The sequence below is a fragment of the Salminus brasiliensis genome, chromosome 7 (genome assembly GCF_030463535.1).
Source record: "Salminus brasiliensis chromosome 7, fSalBra1.hap2, whole genome shotgun sequence".
Classification (NCBI taxonomy): Eukaryota; Metazoa; Chordata; class Actinopteri; order Characiformes; family Bryconidae; genus Salminus; species Salminus brasiliensis.
In genome coordinates this window covers 6,852,491-6,870,381 of record NC_132884.1, presented here as the reverse complement: position 1 = coordinate 6,870,381, position 17,891 = coordinate 6,852,491, and the positions used below count along the sequence as shown (strand labels likewise).

Sequence of the window (17,891 nt, the reverse complement as noted above, 5' to 3'; positions counted from 1 at the left end):
AAGCTCCGTCAGGTTGGATGGGGAGCATCGGTACACAGCAAATTTCAGCTCCTTCACAGATGTTCAATTGGATTCAGTCTGGGCTCTGTCTAGGTCACTCAAGTACATTCACAGACTATCAGGACTAGTCGCCCCGGTCCAGCTGCTGGATCCTCACATCATGATACTGCCATTGCCATGCTTTACTGTATGGAAGGCCTTAGCCAGGTGATAGGCGCTTGGATGGATGATCTTCTGAAAAGTTCTCCTATGTCCACAAGGATAAACGGCTTCTTCCTTACCATCCTAGCCAACGCTCATCTTCCCAGATCACTCAGTTTGAATGTACTGTGGAAGAACTCTTAAGGGGGGCCACCTCAGTGATGTTTGAGTGTGCTAGTGTACAAATAACTATTTGTCTCATACCTCTTACAGACAATGTTATCAAACCTGAACCTACTTCTGACTATTTTTTCTATACACATGTTGACACTATTCATCACTGTTCAGTATCTGACTAAAAGCTTATTTGTGTGATGAATCATTCTAAACATAGCACTGACCGAGATCTGACAGGCACAGCTGCACTACAGTGGTTTTTACAAATTAGTGTAAAAAATAAATGTCACTGCTAGGTTAGGAGCGTCCCACCACCCAAGAATATCTAACCAGAGGAAGCTTCTAACCAGACAGAAACTGACCACTAGTAAAGGTCTAGAGAATAGATATCGCTGCAACAGAGGGGCCACAGTCTCTAGGTGTATGTGGTATAAAAGGTTGGTCTAAAAATGGTTCCCAAAACCTTTCAGTGTATGAACATGTTTTGCCTCTTTAAATGACTGTTTAAAGCAGTAACTGTTCTTCACATCATCTTAAAAGGTTATTATTAAAATCAACTCCCGAAAAAGAGTCTTCACTGATCTCTAAATGGACTCATAGAAGAGGTTAAAAGCTACAATAAAATAAAATGTGTAAAAACCCATATCATATGTACTATATATACTTTACCAGAATTTGACTGCTTCATCAAAAGTCATACTGGAATATTATAATATTCATCTGGAATATATATACATATATATAGTATGAATATATGAAACATGCCAAGTTGGTTCTACCCACTTTTACTCACAGACAGAAGGATTATATGACTGTCACAGTGTACACAGTGAAGTTAAAGGAGAATAAGGAAATAATGTAATAATGAAAGCCACAAATCAGTTGACAAACTTTTCATAAGTGGGTTAACTTTTCATAAGTGGTAAAGGTTATCCAAAGTGTAAATACTGCCATTATTCCTTTTCTACGTAAACTCATGTCACATACTTGAGTGACAGACATTAAGATGAATTAATTTTTGCTTTAATAATGTGAAGTATCAGGCTCTGTGTAATTCAGACCTCTGAATCAGTGCCATATCCCTTTTGAACAAATGGGTCCTACTGGTCTTTGTCCAAAAGTGAATTAGCATATGAGCATTTTGATTTTACACTGATTAGAGTTTTGAAATAAAGGTCAAATGTGCAGGAGCTTCACTGGCTGGAGTGGAAAATCTCCTGACCTCAATATTTGTAACAAGTATTTTAAGAGTCTAAATGAAAATGGGAGCAGTATAAAAAGTAAGTAAGTATTTTGTTATAATACTGTCATTTTTAATCATACTCAAACAAAGTACAGTTCCGCACAGTGTATGTATCCTCTGTCTAACTTGTAAAAGGCTTGGTAATGATCTGAGGAGCTGGATCAGTTGTGTTAGAGCAGGAAATAGTTGAAACTACGCTGGGCTGTGTTTCCTGGCCTGGCAGCATATTCACTCACAAGGGGGGAGGTTAAGATTACCCTGAACAAACTCTCTCTACTAGTCAGGATGATCTTAAAATGAAGATGTTTTTGAGAAACTGGGCCCTGGCTAGTGGGTAAACAAGCCTTGACTTTCTAGATTCATAAATATTAAATAAAGCCATACTCCTCCTCAATAATAACAGTATTGCAACTAAAAAACACACATTTGTACAATTTGCACTTTATACCTCAATTCTTACCCATATCTCCATCCTTATCCTGCATTATATACAGCGTGCACTTTTGTCTTTCTATTCTCTGTTTTTACATAATTTTGCATGTATGTTTATTCTATATATTTTATTTCTTATCTGAACATATTTCTATTTTTCTAGAAATGTTTTACCTTGATTGCATTTCACTGCTAGTTGTACTGTGTATGACTATGTATGTGACTAATAAAAAAACACATTAAGAATAGAATAGAGAAAATATGGGAAATCATAGGATACCAATATGCCTTTTACCTTTAAACTGATTAATTGTACAATGCTAAGTTTATTTCCCATTCTTTTTCCATTCTAGAGAAGACTAAGGCTATTTTTACACAAAAACAAGTTTCATCTCAAGTTTAATGTTAGCCACCAGGGGGCAGGCTTGCACCAGGGGTTCATCCGCTGCAGGTTTGTGATGGAAGCGTTTGTAAGGCTGCAGTTCGACCTGTGGCCAGCGGGTGTCGCAGTCCCCCGTGCGCTGACAGCAGGCAGGAAACCGCAGTCAGTCGCTGTAGGAGGTGGGGAAAGATAAGATCGCAGTGTGGAGGAAAGGACACTTACCAGGGTTGTTTATTTGTGTGTTGTTGTCGTACACCGTCACGCTGTTATTTTTGATACATTTGGAAAATCAATAGTCTAGTAATATATAATGTATAATATGTATAATGTCTCTCTCTCTCTCTCTCTCTCTCTCTCTCTCTCTCTCTCTCTGAAGGAGACACTGACCTTAGCACACCAAAGACAGGTTCCTAAGGTGCAACATGCAACCTTCAGGAAAGGAAAAAGGTCCAACTCAAAGAGGGGGTTTAAAGCAGCAGGGTGGGCTGCGACCGAAGACAAACACTTTGAAGTCAGGGTTTATAAATATCCCAGAGGTCATTTGAGAACAGCTTCCTGCTGTTTTCTTATAAAATAGTATCTCACTCCTTCACACACTGTAGACGTAAGATATTCATACACTCACTTTCTCTTTCTCACACTTAGAGAAACTCCTACTCACATGTTTTCAGATTTATTTTTTAGTATTTTATATTTTTAATACAAATGAAATAAATGAAAAATGAGCTTAGCAGCTAAAGAAGCTTTTTTAGTGGAAAGTAGTTTTTTTTGTGTGTGTTTTTTCAGTTTGAGAATATGTTAGTATTTGGAGATGTGCCCCCTTGTGCTTAAAATACAGCGGGCAGTTGAGCAGGACTTGAACATGCTCTACAACTCTGTGCAAAAGCCTCTGATAAGCAGATCGGATTCACTCGAGAGTAGTCTAGCCGCTGGAGGACGCCCCCGAGTGAGTCACTGATCAACTGATCACCAAACTTGCCAATCTGCCTGCATGACTTCTCTTTCAAATTGCATGTATTTCTCGAAACACTCTGTATAATTCAGAGGTTGAGATGTAAACAAAGTCACTCAGAGTAGTTTGGTGTGAACTGGTTCTTTGCAGAGAACATGACTGACTTCTTTACAGTGGTGGTGATAGGAAGCAGGGGTTGTGATGCCTACAACACAAATATGTTATTTACCATCCAAAACCACCAAGGACCCAAACAAACCCAACAGCCTGGCCAGCTTAAGCTGATTGATCAGCTTAGCTCTTGACCAGCATATGGTATGTTTTGATTTGAGTTTAATGGTTTAGCTGGTATAAGAGACAGACCCAACCTAGCTGATCAACCAGCATGGCCAAACGTGATTAAGCTGGGACTCGTCGACCAACTTTTACAAACTAATCAACCAGCATGACGGCCAGCTTAGTCATACTGGTCATGCTGACAGACCAGCTAGTCCATCAAATTCAAAGGAAAACACTCTACGCCCTTCAGTGCTGACGAAGAGCTAAGCTGGTTTATCAGCATAGGGTAGGGAGTATATCGCCTAGATGACCAGCTTTACAACTGCTCTGACCATTAATAACCAGCTTAGGCCATCTGACACTGAATTTTCAGCAGGGTGGGGGAGTTCTCCTTTAATGGCCAAATCAGTGTATGTGTGTGTGTGTGTGTGTGTGTGAGTGTGTTTACAGGAGAAATAGAATGTTGCAGAAATACCAGTTAAACCACTAGCTATGATCACCAGCCTGAAGCCAGAGCAGGCAAACGTAACCTGAGTTGAGAGCCAACATGCCTGGTTCTCATCTCCTAATTCCACAGAAATGGCTTCTTGTCGAATTTCAAGGCCTTTGTACACCAGCCATAAAAATACACCAGCAAAAGAGGTACCAGGAATGCTCATGCTTTAAATAGTGTTTACAACTTAGACAGCAACATGGTCTATGGGGAATTTGAGCTGATTGGGTGGCACAAGGGGTCAAGAGACATAAATAGTAGTTAATAGGTATTGTAGTTGTATGAAGTGCTTGCTTTGTAAATGTACACTTTCAATAGAAGTCAGTTTTAAAGTCATTTTGGACCATTTTTGTGTTTGCAATGATTTTCTGACATGGCGTGAAGGGCACTGGCAGTTTCATATTGTCAAAAAGCAAAAAAAACAACGGAAACTGAGATACAAGGAAATGTTCTGACAGCAATAATACATTACACTGCTACTTGCAGACATAGCAAGGCTTTATTCTGCAAACACCCCGTTCCAGTAATGCAGCACAAGCCCAGTAGTGTGGTTTAGAGTTTCTCTGCTCCAGCTCTGCAATCCAGCAGAGATAACTTCAAAACTGCAACATTCGAGATGAATTTGAGCATCCCACATGCTTCTTTCACTTCAGCTCATCAACAATTGCACATCTGTGTCCAGAGCACTTTTGCAACACAAGGCATTCTGGATAATATATTATTAAATAATAATAAAAGAATTATCAGAACTTATTAGATGCACATTTGAATATTTTTTTCAATATTTTAAAGTGTTGTAACCTGGAACACAGCACAAGCTAAAATGATAGACATGTGGACAGAAAAGTCCATTTGCACAATATAAAAAGCCTTTTACACATTTTATTTACATTAAATTGCAATGGGTTGACAAACCTGAATTTTTACAATTCCTTATGATAACAAATGAATTGCCACCATGTTAACTGAACTTGAATCAAAAAACTTGAGAATCAAAAGTAACTGAAGTCAGAGTAACCGAAAAACCACAGCTCCCCTGTATTTCATTACAGGCCTGTCTTGCCTGGACCAATATGGCGAACACATTGCTGTATTGCAGCAACCGGCCCAAACGGTTATCAGTTGCAGCCCAAGTATCGTTCCATTCAAAAGTTAACATCTTGCCAAGCACAGTCTAAATGCCTGGATGTTTCTTGCACTGCCTGTGTTATTGAGGATGCATCAGGATGTGACTTGTGTGGACTTGGCAAAGTCAAATTATCAGAAAGTGTCTTCCCACTTTGCCAAGTCTGTACTACCAAGTACACCAGTCCTGTCAATCCTTTGTATTGAGAATCCCTATGTCTCTATGCCCACCATCCCCATACCCCGGGGTGTGAAGATCTGTGCAAGCACAGAAGCCAGAACAAGCCGAAAACAAGCCGTTTTAAAAGGTAATCTGTAATCTGTAATCTTCAGTTTCCAGTATTTTGGTCGTCCTCCATTCATAGTGGTAGAAGCCTGGTCTTAATTGTGCCTGGTGGCATTGCAAAGATGGCTGCCAAGTGAACAGATTTGCCTATAAGGACTTTGACTGGATGACTGGACTTGTCCAAACATACCCTACAGAGTCGGCTGAAAATAAATGGAATGTTTGTTCAGAACATGCCACAAATATTTTAAAGGAGATTTTTACAACAGCAAAATGGCAACAGAACAAAGGCTACATATGCAGTATATACAAAAACATACCAAAACAAACCAAAACATTATGACTCCTCAAAAAAGAGGCAGGTTGCCCCCCCCCCCCCCTTTTGCTGCAGTAACAGCCTCTACACTTCTAAGGAGGCTTAACAGTAGTTCACATGTTGGAGAGCATTACTACGAATCTGATTTTAAACACAGCTCCACTTTATATCCCTCTAGCTGACACTTGGATTTCAACATGGTCACCTTAGCCTCATGGGCCACTCCGGCAGAAACCTGGAGGCGGTTTGTTGAGCGTGAGTGTGTGTTTTCAGGGGGTCATTCATTCACATATAGCCCCTTACTCCTCAAAAGAAAAAGAAAAAATGATCCCTCCGAATGTATTCAGATTCCTTATGGATTTCTTCCTTATTAAGGTTTGGGCGCCCTTGTGTCTTGTGCATACCTTACAGAGTCAGTACTTAGTGACTTTATGAAATAACAAAACTTTTAGGAGGAGGAACATGCCTGAACATCCTATAAATACCATCTCCACCTTCATGTCTTTGCAACCCTCCACCACCCTGTCTCCTCCCTTTAACTCTGTCAAATCTCTCATTCCTGGCTCCACATATCAGAGAGGGGGCACTGCCTTCCTACCACTAGCAGAAGTCGCCAATAGTTCAGAGCTCAAAGCTCAGAGTTCTCGCCCCTCTCCTCAGTCTCCTCCCAGATCATCTATGCTGATAGCATGGCCCGAGCAAGCTAAGTAACACCTTTGGCAGAAACCACAGATTGCAAACGCTTTTTGTAGCATCTACATTTTCCCACTTATCTTTGCCAAAGCAGCAGAAGTGAGAGCAGCAGTAGAAAAAGCAGGCATGAATAAACTGTAGTTTTTTCATGCCTGTTCCGGGCAGACCTCATTAGCCCAGTGTGGAGCATTATGTATCGCAAATGAGTGCATTAAATCCGGCTAATCTCCTTAGTCCACACAGGTGTGACTGTACATATTACACTGGTCAAAAAATACTCATTGTGCAGCTAATGGGAGACAAGGGAGAGCAAGTCAAGATGCAGGGAAGAAGTGCTTACAGTTAATGAGAATGCAAAGTCATTTCAAGATCTTTTTAGCCAGGTATTTACCAAAAATCAAACAGGAAGGAATTAAATGTGAACGCGAGACAGAGTCAAAACCGTTGTTTAAGTTGACTCATCAAGGAGATCCAGTAAAATACCTAGAAAAGTGTAATTACTTGAACAAAAATAGAACAAAAGCATACATTGAACCCCTAACACAGGCTACGGGCCGCTGGCGGGCCGAAAGGGTTGTCACAAATTTCTGTTACCAGAGAATGGCCCCACCAGTTTATACAGAAGTCCCTGTAGTTACTGAGTAATACACCTTAGTGTGTAATAAGCCTTTCTGCATTGAGGGGTTTATTGTGTTAAGTGTACTTAACTGTGCAACTGCATTTGTATTTAAATCCATATTTAGCATAAACATAGCGAGACATTAAAACACATTTATTAAGTATAAGTATAAGTATAAGTATTACAAGTGTATAAGAAATATACTAAAATATACATTAAATATATTTTCCATTAAGGCAGGCTATCCAGTTTCCAGTTCTGGATTTTGTTCTGAGTGAACAGTTAATGTAATTGATTGACACCTATCAATGATTACAAAGTCCAGGACTGGAAAGTGGATTCAAGGTCTGGATTTGAAGACTTCTGTCAGAATTTATGCGGAATTAGTGGTCACTATTGCATTCAGCCATCATTAAGTCATACGTTGCAGCAGAGACAAACCCACTGTGTGTTATTAAACCGACACAGCTCAATCACTGTCCATTTGCCAATGATAAACTCAATTAATATAAATAGATTTAACTCAAAGATCTGTGAAATAACCACAAGTGTTGACTTATCTGAAAAGCATTGAACAATATAGGGAATATATCTATGATGTCCAATGTAAAGCATGTATCTTCAAAATAGTGACTTAAGTGGCTCTTAAGTTTAAATGGAGGTCAATGTAAAATACAAGTTTATTCCAAGTAATTTAGAACATTTTTATTGGTCTGCTCATTAAGAATGATTTACACAGTGTACAGAGCAGTGACAGGGTTCAAACTATGGAGAAAACTAAAAACAGACAAAAATGGATATACGTGTTTTTCAAGTTTTCTGTATGACATACCTCATTTATTTGGGTAAAAAATATGGTATAGTTACCGTATCTGTCTATTTCAACACAAGTATTTAAGAAGAAATTACATACACTACATAGTACATATATATATACTCTTATATATTTTAGGTTGAGCTTAAAATGCATTTGATGAAAGCATAATATTAATATTTTTTTATATTTCTTTATTTTACATATACTTTTACAACATACTCAGACAAATCTCAGTATATTTTGAATACAATTAAGGTTAACTACAAAACAGGCTTGACCACAGAATACCTCCAAAAAGGCATATTATATAAATATTACATATTTAAGTGATTTTCTGATTATAGCCCTATAGCCCTATAGTCCGATTATATTTATGCTTATAAACTACACTTTTACTTCATTAACCATGGCTTGAGCTCCCACAAGAGTCCAAAAATTAAGCTCTGCTGCTACGCCCCAATTGATGAAGGAATGGTGGTGAACGGCGAACTTTACCCCAATTATGGTAGTGGCGACATACAAAGCAGAAAAGAATTCTCAAACCGGCTGCTTTCAAACTCAGTGTCTGCATAAAGACACCGCCGCTGTTCTGCATTTTCTGCCTAGTCATTTGAACTAAGCATTGTTGTTTAAACGAGTGCTAGAGCTGAAGTGTATTAGCCTGTAAACTAATTTAACACTAGCATTACAGCCGGCTCTGCATTAGTAGGCCTATAAGTGGCTTAGTATAGTATATATAGGACATTACAGTATGTATAGTACAGTATAGTTTAGTATATATGCAGCCTATCTGGACTTTGTGTATTCAGTCCAAGTGAATCAGTGAGTTGTTAAATGGCATTTACTGAGTATTTAACTAGAGATCTCAGCGGCAGATTGGAGCTGTGTTAGTAGGCATTGTTTATGAAGGAGCTTCTACTTTCCTAGCTGAGACAGAGGAGTGTCTGTGTGATCCAGGAGGTAATGTTACCTAAATAAACCTATGAGGGTGTCCAGTAGGTTAGTACGTGTAGGTTACTGGACTTGGTTACTGGAACTGTATAACTAATCTAAATTAATATCAAATGAAATGATGATTGATGTAACCCAGATCTGGTAACATTCAGTGATCTGGATGACTGAGAACTTTCAGACATCCAAACGGAGGTTGAGGTTGGATCTGCTCTAAATGCTTCATTCTCTTTTCCCACGTTGACTTTAAGTTCACCCTCTGTACGCCATGTGCCTTCTAGACTGAACCTGCTGTGCCCCCATGTCCTCTCCATAGAAGGTTGTGGACTACGTGTGCTGAACGTACAAGCGCGGTGTGATTCGTGGAATGGCGATATCAGCCTCGTGGACGAATCGTTCTCTTGAATCGGTTCTTTTGCAATGACTTGATCGAACCGATTCACAAGAGAAAATCTTCGTTGTCTTCGTCTATCACACTGCCCTCTTGCTGCAGATACTGACTCTACTCTCCTGAAGAGGCTTTACACTAGATGTTTGAACACTGGTGTGAGGAGGTGAATGCATTAAACCAAAAAAGCATTAGTGAGATCAGGTACAGAGGTTGGTTGATTACATCTGGATCACATATGCAACTCCAGGTGATGCCAAAGAGGTGCTCTATTGGATCAGAGAAGGCAGTTTCAGTGGTTTCTAATGCTGGCCAGCGCTTGACCCTACAAATAGTGATCCTAGGCATGTGTGGCTAGTGCACAGGGTCACTTTCTAAGGCATTGTGAGCCTTAACATTGCATTTGCCATTTGTAGTAATTTTTGTTTTGATCGTACCTGTATTTTAGCCTGTGTGTGTGTGTGTGTGTGTGTGTGTGTGTGTGTGTGTGTGTGTGTGTGACCAGTGTAATGAGTGTACCTTAAAGTAGCTTAATTCGCTAATGGTTGTGTTCAAAACCACATCCATACTAAATAGCACGTAGAAACATTACACATCATTAGTGACACATTCATTATAGTAGTGTAATATGTTATAATATAGTGTCTGACCTTTATTTAGCCAGTGTGTGGTACGTGAAGTGAACAGAAGTTGAGGATCAGTACTATGACCCTAACAGGCAGGGTCAACCAATGTGGGGCCAGTAATCAGACCAGGGTTCCATTCTGTTGGCAATGCTTTTTTCACTAATAGCATGTGAATTTAATTAGTTTGGCTGCATCTAAACCATAACACATACATAATGCCTTGTTTAATGGCTTTGCCTATTACAGTGTAATCTGAGGCATTGACCTTGGCTGGGTTTCCCCGAAGTATCTTGGCACAGAGATTCTTAAATAGTCCAGAGAGCATCACCCTAAACACTCGTTCTACCAATTAAGATTATATTAATGCTAGGAAGCATTTGGGGAAACTGGGCTTTGTGTTATCTTGTATTCTCAAGTCTGTACTAAATGTGTAATTACATTTTAGTGTCGCATTCATTTTCTGTTTCTCTAGAATGTGTTATTGTGTGGCCAAACAAGGGAGGGCACATACCTTCTGGTCTGATTCACGATCTTAGTCAGCAGGGTAATTAACTTAATTATGAAAATACATAGACTGTATTACAGTTGTTAATCATTCATTTTATGTAATGGTCAGATGCATTACATCAGATAGTATGGAGTACGATAGATAGTATGGGTACTATACTATCGGCTTTCAGCATGAAAATGAATGAATGAACCTTATATAGCCAAATAAAACATGGTCATGTTTGTGTATTTTCTGAGTATAATCTAGTAGTAACTGACACAAAAGGTTGGCTGCATTCAAAACCATGTGCTTTAATGCTTATTAGTATTTCAAAACATTACATTAGCACTGTTTTCTACTCATTAGAACTGTTTTGTATTAGTAGCAAATGCATTAGTGGACCTATAAGTAGCTTAATATAGAATATATAACACATTCAAGAGTTTATAGTGTATATAGATGCAGCCTATGTATTTGTACTCTGTGTATTCAGTCCAACTGAATCAGTGAGTCGAAAAATTGACATTTAAAGAGTTTAAAAAGAATCGGTTCGTGAAACTGAGTCGAACCAAGCTTCACTGCTGAGGCATGTGACGAGGCGGGCCGCCGCGGTGTTACGTCATCTGCGCGAGCCTCTAAAACGTAGTGACCTTCTTGCGCTCGAGCGGTAGAGTCCCACTGTTCGGCTCCATAGAGGGAAAGAGAGAGAGAGCAATCCTCCGAAGGGTGAGGAGCTTTGTCCTGGTTTACAGGGTTTTTGCCTGGGTTTTGTTCTTTATTGTGTGTTCTATCTTAAAGCTGTGGTATTGTAGATTTTATTTTTCGTGAGAAGCGAAAGGTTACTGAAATAGCTGAGGAATTTATGGCTTGGTTTGACCGCTTAGCATATGAAGCTAACCGGTCAGCCGGCTTTCTTCTAAGCCGTGTTTTCCTGTTTAACGAGGCTCTAACAGACCGAATACCGGGACGAGTCATTGTAGAAGTTTTTATTATTATTAAAAAGGTCGCTGTTCGTCTGTAAGGGCTTCATTTGTGGTCGTGATGTTCTCGGGATGACCTACCCGGCCTAATGAAGGCGATATGTGACCCGTCTGCTGCTAGTTAGCCAGCCGGCTAGCGCGCTGCTCGTAATGGGTGACTCAGGCTAGTCAGGTTTCGCCTCTTCATCCGGTCTGGAAAAGCAGAATCTTCCTGGTTTAGTGGGTTAACTATTAATATGACCACGGTGCATGTTTGCTGAGTTTGTACACAGATGTTTTAAGGTTTTACATGAGCTCTGTCCTCACCTTATCTCCATGTCCTCCTCATCATTAATTCAGCGGATGGAGATGCTCACGCCCGACCTTGCGTGCTGGCTAGCTAGATATTAGCTAGCTACCTAGCTAACAGGCCGGGTCACAAGCCATAATAGACGTCAACTATGAAGGTGAAGGGTTTGGATCAGGTCCTGTGTAATACTCGGACGTTAGTCTGGTGTGGTTTAGGTAGCTAGTGTTTCTTTCGGCTAACTAGGCCGAGGCATTGCTGTAATAAGCTAATAGCTAGTGCTAACCGTTAGCTAGCTAGCTCCTTAAGTTAGCTTCTGGTCATTGTCGGCACACCGGCTTTTACGCTCTGCCGGCTTTTAGAGATCTCTGATTAGATTTTGCTTTCATTTTCCATGAGATCTGCTAACGGCCAGTCAGCAGCCGTTGTGTTCAAGTGTAAGACCAGTGCTGGGTTACTTTCCCCTTGAATGACCTTTAATTTGTCCTGATCCTAGCATCACTTACAGCGTGGAGGGCGGAAAGGCTCCAAGAGTTGTAGCTACACACTGAACATGAAGCAATTACAGTTTTTAATGTTTGTTAATATATTTTCCTTGTGTGTTTTAGGCAATATGGGTGACGTTGAAAAGGGAAAGAAGGTCTTCGTCCAGAAGTGTGCGCAGTGCCATACAGTCGAGAATGGTGGCAAGCACAAAGTTGGCCCCAACCTTTGGGGTCTCTTTGGACGCAAGACTGGCCAGGCTGATGGCTTCTCCTACACAGATGCCAACAAAAGCAAAGGTAAGCTTATGAGGGGGTTGCATAAGGTAGTTCAGCCAGGGGAACTTCCCCTTCGTGGGCTCTGTGTATACAGAGTAAACTTCCTTTTCTCTATTAACTGATGACTTGCCCTGACCTGCCTGACCTTGTTTATATTTGTATAAACCTCTTTCTAATGATGCTCTCCCTTCAGGAATCATTTGGAATGAGGATACCTTGATGGAGTACCTGGAGAACCCCAAGAAATACATTCCTGGCACGAAAATGATCTTCGCCGGCATCAAGAAGAAGGGCGAGCGTGCAGACCTTATTGCATACCTGAAGTCGGCCACATCGTAATGATGTTGGTAGAGGATGGAGCTATTTAAATTAAATGTCTGTAGTTTTGCATTTTGTCTTTTAAAAGTCTACTCAAATACACGCCACTAAACGACAAGGACTATTCATTGTGGTTTTTAAGTCATGGCATGCTTCTGATGCCCGTCCATGAGGATTCTCACCTGTTGACTACCCCTGAGCTATCGGCACCGTCGGCCTGAGTGGTGTTCCTGTGGCTTTCAGGTCATTTCACTTGGGGGGTGAAAACTGTATCCCCTGATTTCACAGGAGCGGGTACATGTTAAATTGTTTTACTGTACTCATGTGTTGAAGTGTGGGTTACAATGGTGGCTGAAGGTGTCTGTGTGCTTATTGGTAGCCATGCTAAGTTATGTTAAAACTACTGTCAATAAAAATGGAAAAGAGGAAATGTGTCCTGCCACAGCCTACTTCTACTAGAGGTTTAGAAAAGGCCTGATCTAGTTCTCTCCTGTTACAGGTTGAGTGTAAACTGAGGTGTTGCCCTGGGCTGGGTTTCCCCAACACATCTTGGCACAAAGATTCTTAAATGGTTGAGAGCATTAATCTGATCCCTCTCTCTACCAGTTAACTTCATCTTAACACTAGGATGCATCTGGGAACTGGGGTTATGAGCTACCTTGTCAGTCATCGTGTTAAGTCTCTGCCTGGTCGCATCATTGTTTCAGTTTTTTTTTTTAAGTCATTGTCAGTTTCTCAGGAACATGTTTATTACGTGCCCAAGGAAGGGAGGGGACATACCGTCTGCTCTGATTCATTGGTCTTAGTCAGCAGGGTAATCAAATGTAACTATAACTTGCAATTGTTTATAGTGCCTTGCCTGGGTAACTGCTACATCAGATAATATGGAATTAAGATTTATGGGGTATTACAGTATCAGTTTTCAGGATGTAGGTGCAAATCTTACATAATACATGAATATTTCCTGCATTTTAAATAGGAAATAATCTCTAGTAGTAACCTAATCCTCCGTTATCTTCTCTGCTTGATTTATCGACTGTTGCTGAAGCAGCTTGAGAATTGGCTAAAGTCTGCTCACGTGAGCGCAGTCAACTGAGGAAAGGAGCCCTGCAAGAGGTCATCAACCTCACTATCCCCGTGGATCTGAAAAGATAATCTTTGTTAATCTGAGGAATTAAATTTGCCCAGTGCTGCCTTAATTGTAGGCCTAGGTGTCCTGCAGTACCTGGAAGGTCACATTAAGTGAGGTAAGTGGGGTCAATACAGGTACAGGGGCCAGTTCTAATTCATGCTGTCCAAATTAAATATTTAAATGAAGTCCTTATCAGCAAGACTGTTTAAGCGGGGACATGGAGACAATCAAGCTTGTGAACTGGACTTCACAGGACGAAGTCCACTCAGCTTTCACTAAAATTCACAACTGGTCTAAAAGAAAAGCGCTTGCCCAGCTGAACAGTTGGAGGGTAATGTCGCCACCTAGCGGACAGCAGGGCGTTGCGCAACCCTGTTTCATAACACCTTTTTATTGCCGGCAAAAAAAAAACTCTTACACAATGTGTGTGAGGTCATTCTCTACGTAATGTTAAGTTACAGTAGGTTATTTAATAGTATGTGAATCGCCTCGTATTGCAGGTACATTAGCTGAATAATAAATGGCAAACGAGCTCTAATCGGAGGTGCTAGTAGTTATTTAAAATCTTTATTGAGCAGATTTTACTTTTCACTGTCTTCAGGGAATAGAAATGACTGAAGTACGTAGGCATGATCTGGTAGAAACAGCGCTGGAAAGAGAGTTTCGCAGTGACTGAAAACGTTTTATACAGTCATTAATGAAATATATATAAATATATACAAATAAAACTAAATCCTCTCGCTAGAGGTCGCCATTGTTCCGCTGTTTGAGAACCAGTCCAACAGAATCATACGATACGAAGATTCATATGCTTATATTACAAATGTTTATATATTTGAAGTAATTGAACTAATATAAAAGTAAGCTTTTCAAAAGTCAATTTTACTAGTAGTTAAATAATTTCATTTTCTAAGTACTATTTTTAGTCTTAGCTATTTTTAACCCTTTTATTTTTTCAAACTAAATTTCTCCAGAAACTGAATCAACAGTTAAAATGGTCACAAAATAATAACAATGACATTCAAGTGACTTTATTGTTGGTAAAATTGTGATCAATCTGAAAAGTTGCCATGAAAAATTGCCTCTGTCATGAGTGGATTTCAAAATCTTAATCAACATTTTTATTTTTTTTAATTACAAATTATCAATCAACAATGTCTTTGGTATCAGGCAGTGTTGTGAGTTGTGTTACTACATTTTTAATGTAACAATTACATTTCCCCCAGTAAGAAATCAACTGTAGCATGTTAACTGTGGCTTTTATTAGTTAAAAAAAAACTCAGATATCAAGTTTTGTAATACAATAATAATTATAGAAATAATAATAATAATTGTTATTATTATTAATCATTATTTTTACTAGAAAATATGTATTTTTAATTATCTTAATGGGAAGAATAATATTTACTGTAAATTCAGTTTTAACATGTCATACAAATGTAACATTTAATCTGCTAAATTCATTTCTTACTTGAAACAGTATTGATATTTTCAAAATGTAGTTTTCACATGAAAACCATGTTAGAATGTGTAGAATGTTTGTATGTGTATTTATTACTCCTTCACCAGCAGGAAATCTATTATTATTATTATTACTATTATTATTATTGTTATTATAACATACAATAATTCCGTTTTCAAACATTTCAAAACATAATAACATAATGACCCTGAATTCATACTAGTAGTTTTTTTAAATAAAATCATTACATTTCTCAAGAAACTGTAAATAAAATCATTACATTTCTCAAGAAACTGAATTAAAAGCTAAAGAAATCATAAAATGATGACAATGACAAAAATATAAGCAACATCTTAGCTAGCAGATGTCAGTTTACATTTATATTTAGATTGTGAAGAAATCTGCTAGTGAATCATTACATCTATGAGATATTTCCTCTGGAGAAGCAGACCACAACTTGTTTATTAAAAATAACACTTAAAAGTGTCAGATATACGCAACACACAGAGCAACAAATCCAGAGACATGGAACAACACAGCCTGCGGAACAGAGACCAGTGATCTTCATGAAAACCAGCTGAAATTCATCTTCTTTTTTCTAATTAAATCTTTTTTTTTCAATCTAAAAAAAGATCGTCCCTCAACGAAACACACACTGGATACAGTTTGACCAAGAGGCAAAAACATCTTTTAAATTGGACACAGATAGACGTGTTTAACTGCAGTGTCCAAAACTAGAATAATGTATTTTACTGTATTTAAAGAACAGCGCCACCAATTCAGAATTCTGTTATCTGATGTGAAGTTAGCTCACAGTTCTTTACAGTGGTGGTGTTAGAAACCAGAAGCATCTACAATATTAATGTATCTAATAAAACCACGTATCTCCATTTTTGGAGATGTATAATTGTGTGTGTCACAATTTCATGATATATGGACCAATATAAATGCTCCAAAATGACATGGAATAAAATCTTTTTACATTAACTTCCATTAAAAGAGTGATTTTTGAGAGGCTTTTAGTTTTTTTTTTGTAAAATATATAAAACTATTTTACATATTACCCAAGCAACTAGTGGACCCATTTCTTACAAGTTCTTGTAACAATTTTATTGTAAACAATGGTTTTCTTAGGCCACTATTTTTTGCCGCCCAATAACCAGCCTGTACCTCTCTGTCATGAGTGGATTTGCCTTAAGCAAACATTTGATCCCAAAACTATGATTCCCCCCCTAAAAAAAACAGTGTCTTGGGTATCAGGCACTGTGTTATGCTTCTGTTGCATTTATGTGCAATTTAGCTAGAAGGAAAGCACAGGCACAGTACCCAGCACTACTAATTAACATAGTCAAGTTCTGGAGTTCATTTGTGTTTGCTGAGGCAGGGAAAACACTAAACTGTGTAATTCTGTGGCTCCAGAGGAATGCAGCTTGAAATATGTCAAAAGCTTCCATACCACCGTGAAATTCACCACAATGAAGACCAGAATAATCCAGTGAAGCTAAGCATGTTCGGGCCTGGCCTGAGGCTTCAGCAGGAGGTGCTGTTGTGGCCAGCAGGGGACGCTAAAAGGAAATGTACTATATACTGTATTTATACACTGTTCAGGTTTTATAATATTTTTTTTTAATTAAAGAAAAAACAAAAAAACAACCTGGTTCACACACGGTCTGAGGCATAATTCAGTTTGTTTGGTAGCAAATCAGCTGTCAGCAGCCAGCACAGCTGATTCATACATAGCTAAGTGTATAAACTCAATATCGGCTCAATAAACCATCCTCATCCCAGTCTTCGCTGGCTCGTGCTTCTTCCCCATCACCTTCCTGTTGGCTGGAGCTCCTAAAGCAAAGTTCTGTAATGCACTGACCACACAGTCACACGGTCAGAGTGGACCACAGAACTTTGCCTGAGGAGCCTTCAACTGCTACTCGAACTGCACAGTAGTTACTAAGACAAATAAAATGGCCTGTGCAGGTTCTGGCCGGCTTCGGTCAGTGACTTGGACAGTTGTTCTTGCAGGCGTCGGTCGGTTGGGATGGTACTCCGCTCAGGACTCCTCTGGGTTTTCCAGGCCCTGGGAAATAACACATATGGTATTGAGCCCAGGCAGAATGAGATGACGTGTCTCATGCATGTCCCATAAACACATTATTACAGTATAGTGGACCACTCTGGTTGTGCATCTCAACCATGAAGACCTATTTTGCACCATAACTGAATTCTGACTGTAGGTTCCTTACAATCCTACAAAGGAGTCAGCCTGGAGAACTGGTCTGAGAGTTGCATGGATGTTTACACACAGGAGCTGCTGTTGGAGGTAGGCTAATGCAGCCTGCCTTGCTCTTCACAGTGCAGTGAGAATAATGAGAAGTTTGAGTTTTTCTGTTATTAAAAATAGTTCAAATAATAGGCAGCCAGGTGAGCTGGCAGTCAGAGATTGCACTTAGCCAGGCCTGAAGCCTAACACAGGTAAAAGGTGAATGCAGTTTCGGAGTATGGGTTTTTAAAAAAGTTTAAAAAAGCAGAAATCAAGCCCATACTT

At 39.3% G+C, this 17,891-nt stretch overlaps 1 protein-coding gene across 1 annotated transcript; it reads left to right on the top strand.

The window, feature by feature from the left end:
* Positions 1 to 11,043: 11,043 nt before the first annotated feature.
* cycsb (cytochrome c, somatic b) lies at positions 11,044 to 13,189 on the top strand. The gene is made up of 3 exons (XM_072682877.1): positions 11,044 to 11,136; positions 12,285 to 12,458; positions 12,631 to 13,189. The coding sequence occupies exons 2-3, from the start codon at positions 12,290 to 12,292 to the stop codon at positions 12,774 to 12,776; spliced, it is 315 nt and encodes a 104-aa protein (XP_072538978.1). The 5' UTR covers positions 11,044 to 11,136; positions 12,285 to 12,289; the 3' UTR covers positions 12,777 to 13,189.
* Positions 13,190 to 17,891: the final 4,702 nt, after the last annotated feature.

Bases quoted from the DNA above. Each gene is read 5' to 3' on its own strand.
- cycsb (XM_072682877.1), top strand. From the start codon at position 12,290: ATGGGTGACGTTGAAAAGGGAAAGAAGGTCTTCGTCCAGAAGTGTGCG. The intron at 12,459-12,630 runs GTAAGCTTATGA...CTCTCCCTTCAG, and splicing joins AGATGCCAACAAAAGCAAAG to GAATCATTTGGAATGAGGAT.